The following is a 19,653-nucleotide window of genomic DNA, read 5'->3' as shown; positions in this document are numbered from 1 at the left end:
ATTATAAGACAAAATTACTGTTTGCTAAATGTTTCTAATTGGGTAAAAATCTGGTCTGCGCAAAAGTTATGGCACATTTAATATTTTATTTTATATTTTCCAGTATGTTAAACTCAGCAAATAAATAGAAATTGTGCACTAAAATGGCAGAAAAAGTTGGGATGAGTTGCACATGACTGTAAAAAGCACAGTTCTTTATATTTCATTTAAATTTCAGGGACACCATAGCAGTGTAGGAAATAGTAGTTTTTATTTTTTAACCAATTTTGTATCAGTGTATGCCAGCAAGTTCCACCTTCTAGCAAAGTCTCCCTCAATCTCCTGTTGCTACCAATCTGGGAGGGTGTACGTTAACACAAGCTTCCTCCAAAATGGGTCAAGCATCACCACATCTTTTCAAGGTGCTGCTAACTCAACATCCTTGAACAAGCTTGGAGAAGAATGCTAAATGCTAATTTTGTCATGTCAGCTATAATTGGTGAGAAATGGTGGGAGAGGGAGTCTCATCCTGCCCACCCAGAGAGAGCGAGGCCAGTTATGCTCTTCAACCACAGATTGCTGTGGCATTGCCGGGTATTGAACTCACAAGCTCCTGACACTAGAGCCAATGCACAGACAGTGGAAATATTACTGATTTAAGAGGTATTTTTGTGTTCAATGACTGAGGTTTAGGGGCATATAAATAAAAATATATAATAATAAAAGACTATAAAAACATTTCTAAAGTTTCAGAAATGTGCCATTCACTCCCAAGTCCATATATGGAAATTAACCTGCAAAGCCAGCCCATTTTGTATTCATTGTTTGTCACAAAAAGCCTACACATTTACAAATAACCGCCTAGCAGTTTAGCTCCGCCCATTCACACTAAAGTTATAAAGGAGTGTTTCAGCCTGGAATGTTTTCTGAATGAAGCACAATACAGGGCAGCCAATCAGAACAGAAGTCATTCATTTACATATATCAGTCTTAAAGGCAGAATAATAAAAACAGTTTAAGAAGTTGGAAAATGGTCATGTAAAATTAATTACAGCTGCACTTTAACCCACACAAACATCACCTTTTTTTTGGACCCAAGTATTGAAGTATTTGTACGATTGGGTGTTACGTTGGTTCACAGCCAAGTGTGTGATGATCACATGCACAGTGGTCTTCTCAAATGGTGAGACTATAAATAGGCCTGTGATTCTGGTTTGGTGTACCCAGCAAAGATGTAAATACCCTTAAATTAGAGCTGGCAGTTTTACTGGAGTACAGAGCCAAAACAACTAAAACTGTGTCATGGTGCATTAATTACTTGCGAACTGTACTGTCCTACATCTGTTATCTAAACCCAGAAGGAGTAAATGCATAAATACTATGTAGGACTAAATATATAAATCTGTTACTCTACTGCTACTACAATGTTACTGGAGTTAGTGTAGCTTTTTCGAGTCAAAGGCAGATGCCAGGACTGGTGTTTTTGTGCTGAACGTGTGATGCTCAGGCAAGCCAAAGAGAAACCATGCAGTAACTCAAAATTATGATCAGTGAGGTGTAATTTGTCTGTGTCGACCTCAAAAATGGTCCCATTTGCAGGCATTTTCTATCTTGCTCCTTTTGTATTAGGGGCTTCGAGTGTCTCTAATTCATAATGCAGCATCTTTCTGGAGGCATGTCCCCGTCAGGACTCTGACTCATACATTCTCTCCATCTCTCTAATCTCATCTACACTGAGCGGAGATCAGAGATGGGGTCTCGACCAGGACTGGAGTTGTACTTTGTACTTTTCCCATGTTGACTGACGACTAGTGAAATTTCAGCCTGAGGAAAAAACTTTGATTAATTTTGGGCCGCAAACCTTCATTCAGTAAAAGAATAAAACTTCCATTACAGCCTTACCTGTGTGACTTTGCACGTTGGTGCTGCATGTGCAGTCTTTGTTGTAATGCTATTCTCTCGCAGCGACATCAGGTTCAAGCTTTGTGTAACGAGCCTTTCGTTACAGAAAAACCTTCCATCTGCAGGACAGAACACTACAGTTCTACATATAGTAAATATGGTGTTTAAAGGAAGGTCATCTTGAAACAGTGCCTAGCATGGATCTAAAATATGGTAACTATCGGATAGCTAATATAGCTGAAGTTGTCAGCTGATCTAGCTGAAGTTTTCGTTAGGCTGGGCGTACACTACACAACTTTGAACATTTTAACAGATTCCTAAAATGGAGAGCATCACAAACTCAACGTCAGTTTGTCACAGGATTTCTTGTCTTGTTGTGAGGGTGCTCACACTAGACGACACGGCAAAGAGAGAGTATAACACATAACGAGTCTGGGCTACAAATAAAAACTCAAACTCCCAGATGCCCTCAGAGATCACACAACACAAACAAAGCTAAACTTACTGGACCTGTTTGTGCTTTGATGCGTCACAAAAGTGTAAACTAAGGATTAAAATGGGGCTGAGAAGCACTGATGTTTTGCCTGTTTTGTATTACAATATTTTATACTAGTGCTGTTTACTATCCGGTGTCGACCAGAGGAGGATGCGTTCCCCTTCTGAGTCTTGGTTCCTCTCAAGGTTTCTTCCTCTTGCTCTTAGGGAGTTTTTCCTTGCCACTGTAGCCACTGGCGACGCTCATGGGGGCTTGGACCCCAATTTCTCTGTAAAGCTGTTTTGTGACAACACCTGTTGTAAAAAGCGCTATATAAATAAACTTTGACTTGACTTGACTTGATATTAGAGGGAGAACTGGAGAAATATATGACTACAAACTGGGAGCTGACTTGAAATTGTAAAGAGAGTGCCTTGACCTCTGGATCCAACATTATAAACATTATAAACATGATATCGGCTCTTTTCTGCCTCTTTTCTTCCTCTGTCTCTGCTCCGCTGTTCAGATGTTCATGCGTGTCTCTTCGCCTGTTTCTCCACTCATCTAGCTCTCTGATTGGCTGTTGTTTGAATCACCCGTTGAGTAAATCTCTGAGTTTCTCACACTTGAGGACCTGTGAACGTTTTGAGTCGTAAATATCAAACATAATACCAGAGGGCTTCCGATCACTTCAGAGTTTGATTGGAGGGCTAAAGATTCTCGTTGCTCCTATCACACTAATAGATTATCCGTGCTTCCGATCAAGATCCCGACCTGGAAAATCTCTTTGGATTGTGAAAATTTGTCACAAGGGGCAAATCTGGATTAAAATTGAGCAAAAGTCATGTATCGTAGGCCCAGCCTTACAGATCACAGATTAGTCAGTTCACTATCTAGCTAGCATACTTGCTATAAAAATTCCAGACTAGCCAGCTGTTTCAAGTTGTTTTGCCTCTGTCCTCTGAACTCTGCATTTACTGCATATAATGCTTCAGTTATGTCCTTCACAGTGAAGGTTTTTCTATAAAAGGCCTGTTATTTGCCATGTTGAGCCTATTTTATGCAATGCTCTTTCATACAATACAGTTTTTATACAATGCCCTGTGTTCTTTCACAGGCAGGGGAAGCATATAATGTCTAACTATCCCTAATGATGCCAGATATTACTAAGATTTTATCAGAAAAGGAAATAGCACCATCTTGTGGATTAAGAAGTGCATTCTGGTAATCTACGTCTGACAATTGGCTTAATAATCCTTTAATTATTCATAAATAAATAATAAAATATGGATATTTGGGCATCTTTGTGTCAGTACAATTTTTCTTAATATTGTGATGTTATACTGTATGGATTTTTTCGCCAACCCCTAAAAAACGTTTCTGCTCTCACTCTCTCTCTCCTGCAGTGACTCACCTGGTCACCTGGAGGAGAAGGTGTCCCAGTTGGAGGCCATGCTGAAACGACTACAGGATGACCTCCAAAAGGTATTTTCCCTCCCCTTAGCAAGTCCTTTTGGAGCTTCTGAGCCCCCCCCTCCCCAAAAAGAATTCCCACCCCTATCCCTCACCTTTTTCACCTAATTGCCCCACCCAGTCCCCCCCTGCCCTTATCCACCCCAGATCCAAAAATGACTTCACAGAGGCAATCAGGGATTGTAGCGGTAGGGCGGGACAAGCAAAAGAAACCTGTCTTGTCATTGGGCAGGGCGAACAGAGGAGATGAGAAGATGGCTGGAGGGACATTGGGCAGCAATGCTCACTCTCTCAACACTAAGCGACCAATGGCAGTCGAGGCAAGTACAGCATGAGATTTTTCCTCCATTGCGCCAAAACCGAATTAAAACAACCAAAACCAAACCCAGTAACACATTTTCAATTCTCAACCTGTCAAAGCAAAAGAAAAATGAGCTTTTAAAAAGCTGACCCAGGGAGGTGTCCTAACATGCAGTGAGATGATGTGTGAGATGCAGGAATTAATGAGAGGTGCATAAAAAAGCTACATTATAATCAGACTAAGATCAACATAACATAAAATAAGCAGTAGGGCTGCATGACATGGATAAAAATGCTATGTTTAATAAAGCTGTTGGACGTCACGATAAAGATATGAAAAACTGTAAATTATGATTAAAACAGTGTGCTTTTGATCGAATGCTTACATCAGAACTGTGCTCATATTTTTATGTGCACTGTAAGGCTGAAAAGCAGTCAGCATATTCTGAACATTTTTTTTCTGGCAAGGCTATAAAATAAAATGAATGAATGTAAATAGGGCTACAAAAAGAAATAAAGATTTATTTGATTCCTTAAAAAGCTCCTTAAAGTGATGCATGTTTGTTGTGACAGTAGTTATTACTGCTTCATAAAGAATGAGTGAATGAATAAATGAATGAATAAATAAATCATCACTCTTGAACCAAAACCTTGTATCTCCAAAATAGAAACGTTACAGGAGAAAACGAAAACATACTTTACTTTTAGTGTTAGTCAGTGTAACCACACTTTTTTCCCCAAGATATTTTGGACAGTTTCTTTTGGTCCGTTCCTCATGACCTTTACACATAATTTAACAGGCAACTGGCAAGTTTGTATCATGTCAAAAAATTAATAAAAAAAGACAAAAACCGAGAAAAAGGGTATGATGATGCACGTTTGTTGTGACAGTAGTATTTATTGTAATTACTGCTTTATGATGGATGAATGAATGAATCAATAAATATAATAAATATCATATATATATATATATATATATATATATATACTTATCTAAATATTTAGTATTATTTATATATTATACATCTATAAATCTATAAGTATGTACTAATTATTCTAAATATGTAAATATCTTGACCTCTGAAGTAATTTTACAAGCTAGTAGTTCAAGATAAAGCAGTTTTTGAGTTTATCATAAAAACTCGCAATAATGATACAAATATGACTCTTCATGCAGCCCTACTGAGCACCAAGCCTAATCAAATAACGTTGATGTAGTCTGTCTGATTGGCATGTCAAGGAGAACATGTTCTACTTCCGAAAGAAAGAACAGAAAGGTGGAAGAGTAGTTATTTGATTGGAAGACAGTTGGAAGAAGAAGTGAAAAACACGTCTTGAGCCTCACGGATCAAATTTAAGAACTAGGTGCCTCACACTCAATTGACCTTAAAGGTCGGAGTAATTCAGACCTCTCCAGGGACATTTTCACACACAAGGATGGACATACAGTTCAGTAAAACACACTGTAGCATCTGCAGGGACTGAAGCGCAAATGACATTCTCTCAACTGAAAATGTGTGACATCCTCCATTAAGAAGCGAGACAGGGTCCAAGCTAACACGATGATCTTCTGGCTTGACCACCTAAGCAAACCTACTCTTCTTTTTTTTATCGGTGCTTTTGTAACCTGCCCCCCATTCCTTTCTCTGTCAACCTCACCATTAACCCCCTGCTGTGTTATCATCAATCTAGAGAAAGGCAAAACAAGGGATCAACAATAGTCATCATTTTCACATTCCTATTTGAGGATTATTATATCAGAGTGTCAGAGTGAGCATGGATTTTATGAGGGCCCATAGTTCTCCAATAAGGCTGCACGATTAATTGTATTAATTAATTGGATTAATTTTTATTGTCACCGCAATATGATTGTGATAAGCATGAAGTGCTGCAATAACAGAACAGATCAGATTACGTTACACCTGCAAAGTGAATTAGGCAGCATTAGGAGCCGTGTCTGGGAGTGAGTGTCTTATCCACTAAGCTGTACAGCCGCTTACAAAGCTGACCAGTGTGTATCACTGAACAACTACTCTGCTGTTAACTACTAGCCTGTAGTGGAATGACAATTTGAAATTCCAAGTGTTAAATATGTAAACATAAAATGTGTCAAGTAGTGCCTAGTAAAGTCGGCAGTGCATTTTAAACGAAAAGACATTTTTGAATCGAAACAGTCCTTTTGGCCAGAACGATGCAGTGGTCTTAGTACATCTGGTACGGTTTGTTCAGCTTGCTCAACAAAAGTTCTAATCACTGTATCATTTGTTCTGAGACCACTTACTGATTAGTCCACTTAGTGTCACGTTTGCTTGTTTCACTGCACAAAGCCTCTAGCAGTGCCGAGAAGTACAATTATATAATATATTTAGTATATTTACGACAGTTGTAGCTCCATTTCATTTACTTATTTTCCCATGTGAAGTATACTGTGGGCTTAAGGTTGTGATGATTTCAGTACAGTATCAAAACGGAACATTCACAACCTCCGTCCAAAAATATAAAGTCAGCAGAGAGGTTATACATGCACCCATACACAAATCACTGTGTTTTGTTTATGAAGTTTTGGTAGATTATTTAGTTAGTATAATTAAGACATCTTAACATGCAAAATATCAAGAATCTAATCAAATTTATACTTCAGAATTGAAACTCCTATTGAACATAATTATGTGTGTTGACACTCCTAGTGGTAATCCCAATGGCAACGCAGTAAACCCGTATTACAACAAAGAGCTTTGTAAAAAGAATGCTTATATATTTAGAAAAAATATAATTTCTATAAATAGAAAAAAAATGTTGGGGAAATGCATGCAGTTGTAAAGCTATAAATATTTCATTCTTTTTATTCTGAAATTTGCATATTAGTGAGTAGTGATTGAGTAATATTTGCAGTGCATATTTTGTATGGAGAATTGTTGAATGAATAGAAAATGAAAAAATGATTAAATGTTTTGGGTCTGATTACACAGCAACAAAATCAGTGAGAATCAGAGATGATTGCAATTGCAGTATCCAATGACTTTATCTCACTTTGCAATTTCTGTCCATATCGTGCAGCCCTATTCTTCAGTAGCCTTTACCCAGAGTCTGCTCTGCGTACCCTTTTTCCCTTTTCACTAGCAACCCTGGTTGTTACAATACTGAAATATTTTTTCTTGATTGCATAGATTGTTTAGTATTATAAATACACACTATATGGCCAAAAGTATGTGGACACCTGACCACCACACCTGAGCTTGTTGGATATCCCATTAAAAAACCATGGGCATTAATATGGAATTAGCCCCACCCTTGCAGCTGTAACAGCCTCCGCTCTTCTGGGAATTATTTCCATAATATTTTGTAGTGTGTCTGTGGGAATTTGTGCCCATTCAGTCAGAAGAGCATTTGTGAGGTCAGGCCCTGTTGTTGGACGAGAAGGCCAATTCATCCCAAAACGTGTTCAGTGGGGTTGAGGTCAGAGTTCTTTGCAGGCCACTGGAGTTTCTCCAAACCAAACTCATTAAGCCATGTCTTTATGGACCTCGCTCTATGCACAGTGGCACAGAAAACAGGACATAGTCTTCCCCAAACTGTGGCCACAAAGTTGGAAGCATATAAATGTCTAAAATGTCTTTGTATGCTGTAGCAAAACAGTCCTGGGCTGTTATCCCTCCTCCCCCAAACTTTACTGTTGGCACTGTGCAAACAATTAGGTAGCGTTGTCCTGGCATCCGCTAAACCCAGGTTTGTCAATTAGACTGTCAGATTACGAAGTGTGATTCATCACGTCAGAGAACATATTTTCACCACTCCAGAGTCCAGTCACGGCGCGCTTTACACCACTCCAGCTGACACATGGCATTGTGCATAGTAATCTTAGGCTTGTGTGCAGCTGCTCAGCCGTGGAGACCCATTTCAAGCTCCTGACGCACAGTTCTTGTGCTGATGTTGCTTCCAGACGCAGTTTGGAATTCTGCAGTGAGAACAGAAGATGGGCCGTGTTTATACCCTGTGTGCTTTAGCACTTGCTGGCCCCACTCTGTGAGTTTATGTGGTCTACTATTTTGTGACTAAGCTGTTGTTACTCCTAGATGCTTCCATTTCACAAGAACATTACAGATGACGGGGGAGATCTCGCAGGCAGAAATTTCACAAACTGACTTCTGGCAAAGGTGGCATCTTCTAGTGCCACGTTTTAAGCCACTGAGCTCTTCAGTACAACCTATTCTACTGTGGGCTGTACTGAAGAGCTCAGTACAATCCATATGGAGATTGCACGGCTATGTGCTTGATTTAATACACACCTGTTTGCAGTGAGTGTGGCTGAAACACTTGACCTCAATAATTAGGAGAGGTGTCCACATACCTTTGGCCATATAGTGCATATACAGTTTACCTTTACTATCTGTTTTCAAATCTCAATTTTGAGAGCCAAATATGACCTTTCCAAATCGTCAGACCCCTTTGAAAGGGCATTTTGTCCAGCATAGCCTTACAAAGCTAGGCTATCCTTTAAACAAAATAGAGAACAGTAATATAAATGAGCGATAATGTATGTAGGTAAAAGAGGCTTTTCATATGATTGATGATAACGGCAGCTGAACTAGCCACACAGCATGATAAGTAGGACAACATATGCATACATCTACATAAACAGAAACTGACAGCTTCTGAGTGGCGTCCATGCAGCACTCGGAGTCTAAATATAACTCATTATTCAGGTTTGTTAAAGCGTGAAACTAGTATGGTTTTGTTGGCTACGGGCTTTTAGAGCTACTGTCCACAAGTCTTATCTTTTTCAGATGCAATTAATCCTGATCGGGGCCTTAAGAACACAGGCGTAGTCTATTTTAAGCCATCTTCTTCGGAGATGGCATCTCATGAATGCTTAATGCGGCTGTCATAAGCTGTTTATGTATGTCTGATGTTGTTGCACTTAGCGTGCTTTGTGACAAGCTACCCTCATCTCACCTCATCTATTAATTATGGCTAACTGAAAAACAACCTCTTCATTTTCCTGACAGCAGAGCTGCTGCGTTTAGAGGAAAGAGTTTGTTAAAACCCCCATGCAAATTGCAACATGCCGTTGAACTCTTTTTCCTGTTACTCTTTGTGGCTCTGTTTTGTCGTTTTCACATCTCATCAGTCTTGTCCTTCCCAGTGGCTTCGGATATTTTCTGCCCTTAGCAGCTGATTTATGGACTAGCCTCCTTCTAAAACTGAAGGTTTAAGTAAACATTGAAGCTAATCCTGGACTAGATGTTAAGGGCACTAAATACGTGTTGCCTCAGGTTAAAGATGGTAAGAAAAATGTGAGAACCATGGTACTGAAAATAAAGTGAGATTTTATTTGATTTACTTTTCCTCATCCTGATTTCCCATTTCAAATCTTCAACAGCCATTCACAAACTAATGAGAGTGAAGCAAGAAATGAGAAAAATGATGACCAATACCAATTTAAAGGGGCTAAAAATGTCTGAGAACCGATATCTGCCAATATAGGTTTTTAATTTTATTTTATAATTTAATTGTCTTGTACTATATAATCTTATACTCCAATGTACTTTGCTGACTGATTTAATTTATTAACTCATTTAGTGTTAATTTCCTCATTTTCATTAGTTCCCTTCAAAAAGACATTGTGTTAGAATATGTTATTGTTATGCTAAAGATTACACTTAAGTTACTTTGCGTGATGTCACAGAACAGAGGTGCTCAATCCTGGTCCTAGAGATCTACCACCATGGAGAGTTCTGATCCAACATACCTAGCTCTAATATTGTGATGCCCCTGAAGCCCTAGATTATGCTGAGATGCCCCTGATGCCCTAGATTATGCTGAGATGCCCCTGATGCCCTTGATTATGCTGAGATGCCCCTGAAGCTCTAGATTATATTGAGATGACCCTGAAGCCCTAGATTAGGACTAGAGCTAAACTCTGCAGGGTGATAGCAGGATTGGGCTCCACCACCACAGAAGAACCACTTTTGTTTTTTTAAGGCAGTGATTCTCAAACCAGCCATCAGGAACCCCCAGAGAGTCCGCACTTTTGCACCAATCCAACTGACACTACATAGGGATTGAGTAAAAATGTGGACAGTCTGGGAGTCCCGGAGGACTGGTTTGAGAACCACTGCCCTAAAGAACCTTTCAGTGGATAGTTCTTTAGATAACTGTTTTTTGTAAATGAGATGTCTATGTGTGTATAACCTTTTAAAAGTTTCAAGAACATCCACATTTAAAAGTTCTTCACATTTCACAAATCTCTTTTCAGACAAGGTCTTTTAGGGCCATGGCTCTCAAATAGTTTCTTTTGGACCCCCAGATGGTCCGCACCTTGTACCAACCCAACAAGACAGTGATAAAGCAATTATGTAGACAATCTGGAGGGCACTGAGGACCAGTTTGAGAATCACTGCTTCATGGAATTAAAGGTGGTTCTTCTACAGCATTGCTCAGAGCCTCAATACCCTTTTTTGTAAGAGTGTAGGGTATGTTTTACATGTTTGGATATTTCAACATATCATCATGTCTTCAAAATTCACCAGTTCAGCCTGTATTGCTGTTATACACAGTTGTATGGAAAACGTAAACACATTCTCTACAGGGAACAAACTTAAATATGCATGCATTTGTCTGTAGGTTTTAGTGCACAATTTCTATTTATGTGCTGAGTTTAACATATTGTAAAAAATAAAACACAAAATACTAAATGTAAAATAACTTTTGCACAAGCCATATTTATGTTTTTTTTCACTCAGGGTGTTAAAATTCAACAAATAAATAATAAGTGTGCATTAAAATGTGCAAAAGTGTGTTCTCTGTAGAGGATGTGTAACTTTTGTTTTATTATCTGGAGAATGCAAATTCAAATACTGGCAATGCTGTAACCAAACAAGTCAGTAAATATCAGTGCATTATTGGTGATTTTTTTTTGTATATATTCATTTCATGTATATATACACCATATATATATATATATATATATATATATATATATATATATATATATATATATATATATATATATACACCAAAGAGTCAGGAGTCAACCATGGTTAACTTTTCTATCCATCTTTAACACTTTATTGTTGTATAAGTCTCTTTGTTCTTCTTAGTGTGCTCATTTCATGCTGAAGTATGTGTGACTTCTCTGTGAACTTTAAAGAGTGTTTCTGATGTAGTTTGGTGTGGTGGTGGGATTATTATAACTTTATAGCGGAACCAATATGAGTTGCGCTATAAAGTTATCAAAACTGTTTTGGTACTATATGAATTTTTTTTTTTTGTTAAAGGAGATTTTTTTCAAAATATCTGCATAATTAAATGGTTAAGATGTAATCAAAGTCATTCAGAGTGGTTTGGTGTGAAATGCTCCGTTCTTGCTAAACTTACAGAGTCAGAATTGTTCACAGTGGTGGTGATGGGAACCAGATGTCTGAAGAGTTCCCTCCCGCGGTCTGATGCCTGAAACACTGTTTTACAAAAGTTTTGAGAAGGTTTTGGCCTAAAACATCTTTTTAAAAAACATATTCATGGTGGAGAGGTACATACAGGGTGTTGTGAGGCAAAATAGTACCCAAATCTTTTTTGATTCAAATTTTCCACAATATTACCATCATCAATATTGTATATAAAAACTTTACAGACACATATAGGTTAACTGGTGGTTTTGGATAGTAAATAAAATGCTTATATTTGTGTTGTAGACATTGTGACGCCTGGTTCCTATCAGCACCACTGTAAGGAGAGTCAGTAAGTTTCTCTACAATGAAGCATTTCACATCAAACCACTCTGAATGACTTTATTTACATCTCAGCAACTGAATTCTGGGGAAATCCTGAAAAATCTGTGGAAATCCCCTTTAAGAGTGTATGGTCAATACAGGCTTTAGATTATAACTGGATTCTTGTAGTAAATCATAGCCTAAAAGGCTACATTTAGGAGCAACAGTAATGCTCAAATTATACTGTTCAAATTTGGATGTTTAAAGGAACAGTTACGCAAAAAATCTAATGTACACAATTTGTCACTTACCCCAGATGGGGCTGATCAGCCAAAACATGTTTGGTGCCCGGATTTTACTCCTTTAGTTGAGCTCTGGAACTGCGAGGCTAACATTGCTAACAAACACTGTAAGTCAATAGTCACCCAAGTCTTTTCTGTCAATACATACCCAGAACTTTTCTCAACCCTCTCAGCCCACTTCATTATTGTCCCATAGACTTATCACGGTATGACTCACTGTCAGCTAAAAAATGAGAAAGCAGGTGTTGTGCCAAATTCTGAGTCCTTCACATACACTCACATAACACAGGATGCCATGGATTCGGTAGCAATTTCTGTTGTTTTTAATAAATAACTGTCAATCTTGAAGATCAGTGTTTACAAATAAAAAACAACAGATATCATGAACATTGTCCAGAGTCAGCATTTTCACATGAAAGTAAAAGGGAGTCAGTTTCTGTGGCAAAATTCTAACTTGGCACAACACCTGTTCTCTAAAGTGGCTGCCAGCTGCGTTCGATTACGTTTTTTTCAAGTTTTATAGCTCACAGTAAGTCATACTCTGAGCAGTTTGAACAAGTTGAAATAAGTTTTGGGGATGTATTTACAGAAAAGATTTGGCTGACTACTGATTTCTAGTGTTAGCAACATTAGCATCATGTCTTCAGTGCTAAATTAGAAAAGCAGAATTTGGACAGCAAACCTGACTGATCGGCTACATCTGAAGGGGAAATTTGTATAAATTTGATTTCTCGGCAAAACATTCTTTTAAAAAACTGGTAGCATTACCAGCTACCAACGTCCAAAACAGAATAGAAAAGAACAGATTACATATGTTTAGACCAAAAATTCAGCTGCATGTTTAAATGTAGCCACTCAACGGGATGCTCTTATTCTATTCTAGCTCTGCTCCCAGCCACCTACACCCTAGCTTTTCCCACCCACAAGCAATCCCACCCTGTGCCCCAAGGGGGCGCTCTGATGGTCAGTTGTGTTGTGTGTGCCACTCCTTCGGCAGGAGAAAGAGGACAAGGCGGTGCTCCAGGCAGAGGTGCAGAGTCTGAGGCAGAACAACCAGCGGCTACAGGAGGAGTCGCAGACCACCGTGGCGCGCCTCATCAAAGTCACCGAGCTGCTGTGCAATGTCAACAAGCCCTGCTAGTAGAACGAGCCTGCAAGAAACACCCTTTTAGAGACCAGTGAAGATCAGTACAAATGTGAGCAAGTCCTGCTAGCAGTGCAATCCAACCTGCAAGACCCATAGAGACTCATAGAGACCCCTAAGGAATGACGCAAATTTGTTAGCAAGCCCTGCTAACAAAGCAAGTCATCTCAAACCTTAAAAGATGGATATGTCCTTAATTCCTGCTAGCAAAGTGTGCCATCCATATCAGTTGTACAAGATGTTGGCCAGTTATGCTGTCCAAACCAAAAGAGCCCGTACATAAACTCATAAAGACTACTGAAGAACGACACACATGCTAGCAAGGTCCACTAGCAAAGCAAGTCAACCAAAGTTACATGAAAGACAGACATAAACCTATAAATGGCGATGTTGGCCACCCCTAACAACTCCATAAGAATGATCCAAATACTAGCAGGTCCAGCTAGCAAAGTAAGTAGCAACATATAAGGCGAGGAAGTAAGGGATATATTAGCATATAGCATCTATATTTGAAGATGGGTAGGTCTACATTGGGGGCAAACATGCCAGCCTACAGGCCTGTAGAAATATCGCACAGAGACTGGTGTAGCCTAGCTGTGTCAGTATAGTCATATATTACTTCTAAAGAACCTTCATTATAAGAGCAAAATGGAACCCCAGAGCCTGTATTTAGCTCCAGGCCTGCTGAAATGAAGAATTTGATGCTAAGCTTTGGTTCCACTAGTGGTTTCACAGAATCAAGGGCACTTTTTTCTTGTCAAACCTCATTAAATCCAGCATTGTGGACTTTTGGTGACATTGATAGACATCTACAGTGAACAGGGCCAGCCAGGAATTTGTAGTCCAACCTAAAATGAAGACATTTCTGATAATGAATGACAGTTAGGTGTTCGTTTAGCATAATGAGATCATGCTAAGTTGTCCCCAGTAGCTTTCGTTTGTTGTTAGCGAAGTTAGCCTTTCTGGAACAAGTGTTCCTTTAAGGGAATATAAGGGATTTTTTTCTATGCTCTTATTAATGATTCATTGAACACCTTTAAACAGTTCCTGCTGATGTTGAAAGACCCATTAATATTCACAAATCTGGACATATCTATACAGTATGTTGTTGAGAAATCAGCATGGACAAGACTTCTCAAAGCTTCTCAGAGTAGGAATGCTAATTCAGGATTGGTTCCGATCTGTAAGGTCATAGCAAACAAGAGAGACATCCTAGATCAGCATGTCTCCTCTGAGAAGCTTTATGAATATGGGCCTTGCTCACATAACTATGGTGCCCATCTTTCAAATAGATTCCTAGGTCTAGTTTGTCCTTGAATCTAGTTTGGCGCCTCAGATTAGCTGCTAGTCCATCATCATCCTGCCCATAAGCTAATATCAGCCACCAGTATTACTCTGGGCACTTTTGCAAAATGGTGAAAATGGGGGCATTGCTATTAGCATGCTACTTGATTAGCGTGTATCTGCTATCATGTTAATGTGTCTGGCTGACTGTAGGTTATTTCATAACTACAGATTTTCTATAATTTTAGAAAAGTCTAGCGACAACAACAACAAGGTCAGGACTAGAAGGCTGAGCCAGTTTTGTATCAGTTTATTGACCAACCACAGCTTTTTATTTCTCTAATTTAGCTAATTTATAGCTAATTTTTAGACCTGGACACCTCTGCAGAATTCTCTATCCTCTTTGCCTCCTACACTTCCATCTCTCCTTCCCTATGGTTGGCTTTGCGGTGTTGCCAACTCCTACACAGATGGACACTGCAGGGGTGGCCAAACAGCTGCAGGACATATTAAAATGGAAGGGAATTGAGCATCTATGGACCTGAATCATCTGCTTCTGAAAGACAACCTAGCCTGGCACCTTCTCTTACCTTCTCTCAGTATCATTGACAATGAATGGACCTTCTGCAAGCCTCAAAATGAAGGACTAAATAAAATGGCCTCTTCTCGCGTATGTAAGATAATGTGAAAACCTGTCAAAAAAAGCTATTTGCAAACTAAACATTGCGAACACTTAAACTCCAAGGGAGTGGATTTGTACTTGGGATAAATTGGGATGCAGCTTCTGTTACTGGAAGGAAAGACTCCGCTCGCTGGACATGAAGGGAACTGCGTCTGACCACAAAGGGAAACTTGACTTGAAATAGATGGGATTCCTGCATCTAATGACAAGACTGAGCCTTTTTTTGCTGTATTCAAAGACATTTCTAGAAGTCTACTGATATTGTATGGTATTTGCTTTCGGTAAGTGACTGCTGGCTCAAGATGTAAACTCCACGTTAGCCTCTTGCGTGTGCTTTAATTCGCTCATGCCGGAATGGACTGTCTGCTTGGGACGTTGCACACGTGTACATTTACAATTGTTCCTTTTTATCGCCCCTGCACATCACTTATACATCGAAGTACTCGCACTTCTTACCTCACGTCAGATCCACTGATGGTGACATCACAATGTGACATAAAAAGCAAGAAAAGAAACAAACTCTTGCCTTGTTGCCAGTGCAAACCCTCCACCGCAAGGCACGTGTGCACCCTGGACTAAACTTGACCAAAACAGACAGGCATACACACACATACATGCAAAGGGATGCCAAGAGAAATGTTGAAGAACCCGGTCAACGCGTCTGTATGTTGTACATAGTCTTTTAAGCTCCTCCTCTTGTTATTTTAGAGTCACTGTGATAAGCCGGTACCAGCAGATTCTCATATAATGAAGATTAAATTATAACTCTTTATCTTTATGTCTTATGTGAAGATGTACAGCCAAAACAATTCAGTGTTACTTCCCTCTGAGGCTCCACAGCTAGACCGAAACAGGTCTGGCCTAGCATTCTCAGTCAAGCGTTGGCCAGTTACGGAGTTATAGGACCTGTAACGCTGCGCAACGGTTTAGATTTCTGTGAGAATGTGGAGTTCAGGCTTAAAGGAATGGACAAATTCAAATTTACACAATTTTCTACTTAGTCTAGATGTAATCAACCAGCCAAGGCACACTTGGTGTCCAAATTTTGCTTCTTTCATTTAAAAATGGAGCTACGAGGCTAATGTTACTAACAACACTGGAAGTCAATGGTCACTGAAACATTTTCTTTAAATACGTCCATAAACTTTTTCTCAGCTTGCTCAAACTGCCTCCAGATCTTCAATAAGTTCAGATGGACTTGTCAGTGTTGTTTAGACCAAAGTATGACTTAATGTGAACTAGAAAAATGACCAAAACTTCATTGTGTAGCTGGACACTGTGGAAAAAGCCATTTTTTTACCTTGCTTTTTTAACATGCCCTCACCCACCTTAACTCATCACACCTGATTGAATGGTCACTCAATCGGAATGCACTTCAATGATGTTAGCCTCAGTGAGCTAATCATCTAGCCATGCAAACTTTGCAATGCAAAATGTTTTTTTTTTTGAGAAGTTTGAAAACAACATAGATACAATTTGTGAATCATTGCTTTGTCTGGCTATAAACGTGATGCAGAGCCGCGGTGTAGTGCCTTTCTTTTTGTTGTTGTTAGCCATGTAGGCTTTAGCATGCTAACTAGCAAGCTAGCACAGTAATGAAGTTGTATGTCATGTATAATAAGAGTAATTTGTGGCTAAAGCCCAGCAAATTGAATGCTGTGGTTTTAAAATATTAAGCATTTTGAAGTAGTTTACTGCTATGGCTTATAAACAGCGTTGTCCAGCATTATTTTCAGGTTCGAAAAGGGAACGATTTTTGCGGCTAAGGGCTCATCTAACACACTGCTAAAGTAAAGGTCCTTAAGATGGCGTCAGGGGATTCTTCCGAGTAAAAAATTGGCCAGGCAAAGTGGATGAGGGCTTGTTAAAACTGGTATTAAAAGGGCGGCAGGTGTTATGCTGAATTCCGACTCTCCTTCATGTGCACAACGACATGCAGGCATACAAATGCTAAACATTTCGTTCACGATTATTTCTTTATAAATAGCTGTTAAACCTGAATTTTTTAAGCTGAAGATATATGTTTATAAATAGAAACAGCAGAACTCAAGATTGTAATCTAGTGACCGTACAACACAGTACCTGTTGTCTAAAATTGCTTTAGCTACAGTGAAGTTTTGCTCGTTTTATTGTAATAAACATCCTTAAGCCATATCAGCCAGTCCGCAGTACCTTAATGAAGATCTGAATGCAGTTTGAACTGCTTGTGAGAGGTTTTGGGATGTATTTACAGAAAAGATTGGGGTGACTATTGACTTCTGTTGTTTGTTAGCAACGTTAGCCTCATAACTCCAGTTTAAAACTGTAGAAGCAAAAATTGTCACAACAAACACACCTCGGCCGATCATCTACATCTGGAGATGTATGTGCTGAATTGTGTACGTTTGACTTTTAATCAAACTATTCCTTTAATATCATCAAAGTGTGCTCAGGCAGGTTTAATGCAAGCCCTCTCCAGTGATGCATTGTGGTATATATTTAGCCAAATGCTAATGTAAAAGAACTCTTTTTCCTGTTCAATTGTGTGTCTCATAGTTTTAGAGAATGTTGGGGGGTTGGCAATTACGGGAATGCGCCAAGCAACTTCCAGTTCCCCTCTGTATGTGTGTATGTATGTAAAAAAAATGTAATAACTTATTAATCTTGCAAATGTGGATTTTATTGTTGGATGTCTTTGAACTAGAGGGGTGGGGACGTTAATTGACGAACTACTGACTGGGCAGGTATAAGGTTATCAGCGTTTTGTTTTTTCCTTTCTCTCTTTTCTAGAAATTTTATTTTGTAAGAGCTCAAATGTAACTTGATCACAATGCAAAGGCAGTATTTGGTTTATTACTAATATCAATATCAGCTGTTAAAGGCAGAATATTCTTTCCTCCAGGTTTTGTATGCCTTAACGTGGTACACTTTCTTGAGAAAACTGGAAAGTGGGGTAATCCTGGTGAAGGAACAGCTGGACGGTATGAAGGCTGAGACCTGCTTGAGGGGTTTACTGTGAGGAATTCCTGTACTTTCCTGTTCTGATCTCCATCAGTCAATATGCCAAACTTCTTCCCATCTCTCTCAAAGATTCAGCACCTTGCCCTTTATCAGCGTTTCTGTTTCTGATCTAAGAAACATGCCCTTTGTTGGAAACATGGCTCTTTCAGTTTAAAGCAATCGTTTTTATGCACTTTAAGGTTTTAACTTTCCCACACAGGATCTTGCGCTTTCAGTAAAAAATCGTCTTAGAATCTTGGTGCTCTCAGTAATATAGTTTAGATTCCCAGTGACGGACAACATTCTCCATCTAAACATGCACTATAACCGTGTGGAAAAAGTGATGGAGTCATGGCTTTGGTGTAGTGATGGTTTTAATTTACTTTATTCCAATGTTTCATTTCCACTTAAGCAAAATATATTACATCAGCACAATTTAGGCATTTACTTTTTTACTTTTGGCAATAATTGTGTTTTCATTTATTTTATTCATGTGGAAATGTGCACATTTCAGTCAAGTAACGTCTGCACAATATGAATGCATTGCTTGTTATAAAAAGAGGAATTCCACCAATTTTTCAAAATTTCTCATTAAATTAAGAAGATGTAAACAAAGTCAAGTTGTTTGATGTAAAATGCACCATTCTAGACAACCTTACCGACAGAGAATTTACATGCACTTAATAATCCGATAACTGCAGAAAATCAGATTTTGTCAGAAATCCGTTCAAAGGCGTTTACACATACTTGAGTAATCATATAATGGGAAACTCCGGGTCTACATGAGTCATGCAGTAATCGGATTCCGGCCAATAAACTCAAAGAAGACTTGACGTAAATGTAATATAAACTCAAACTTAATGCTGCGTTTTTTTTAAAACGTTGCGCCACTTTACCTGAAACTATGAACATACATCATCTAGAAGATGAAGAATATTAAAATCCTTTATTTCGTCAAGCATGTAGTTGGTTTCAGCGTCGCTCCAAAAGTGTTTTGCTGTGTTTTGCGGCAACGCTGCTTGCTTATTTCCGGTACTGCCGTCTGTTTCGCGCATGCACAGACTGAGAAATCCAAAAGAAATCAGAGTAAGAGTTTACATGCAGTTAGAAACCTGATTACTGAGCTAATCGGATTTCTAGACCTTACTACGATCTAAGAAATCAGAGTATGCTGTTTACATGACCGTTTGAACAATCAGATAACTGCAGAAATGCGATTATGATCGGATTATTGAGTGCACGTAAACGCGCTCTGTGGTGGTGATAGGAACCAGACGTCTCTAAGAACTACCTTGCAGATATTACATGAAATAGTTATCAACACCCTGCCTGAGACATTGTTTGTAATAGTTTTGATAAGATTTAAGCCTAAAACTGTTGTTTTTCATCACAGAAGAGTATGTACAAGGCCCAAGAAGAAGAAC

At 38.9% G+C, this 19,653-nt stretch overlaps 1 protein-coding gene across 5 annotated transcripts in view; it reads left to right on the top strand.

The window, feature by feature from the left end:
• Window positions 1-18,068, top strand: part of zmp:0000001168 (signal-induced proliferation-associated protein 1) — a 107,972-nt gene extending 89,904 nt beyond the window's left edge. For 3 of the 5 annotated variants that reach the window (XM_036580581.1, XM_036580580.1, XM_036580582.1), the window contains exons 15-16: window positions 3,763-3,841; window positions 13,138-18,068. In XM_036580581.1, the coding sequence (XP_036436474.1) occupies window positions 3,763-3,841; window positions 13,138-13,281 (223 nt within the window). In that variant the 3' untranslated portion in view covers window positions 13,282-18,068. Of the gene's footprint in view, window positions 1-3,762; window positions 3,842-4,061; window positions 4,422-13,137 lie in introns of those variants that run through there. The other 2 variants (XR_005007761.1, XM_036580583.1) reach the window with 2 other exon arrangements.
• Window positions 18,069-19,653: the final 1,585 nt, after the last annotated feature.

The sequence above is a fragment of the Colossoma macropomum genome, unplaced genomic scaffold (assembly GCF_904425465.1).
Source record: "Colossoma macropomum unplaced genomic scaffold, Colossoma_macropomum, whole genome shotgun sequence".
Taxonomy (NCBI): Eukaryota; Metazoa; Chordata; class Actinopteri; order Characiformes; family Serrasalmidae; genus Colossoma; species Colossoma macropomum.
This window is presented reverse-complemented; position numbering and strand designations above follow the sequence as displayed.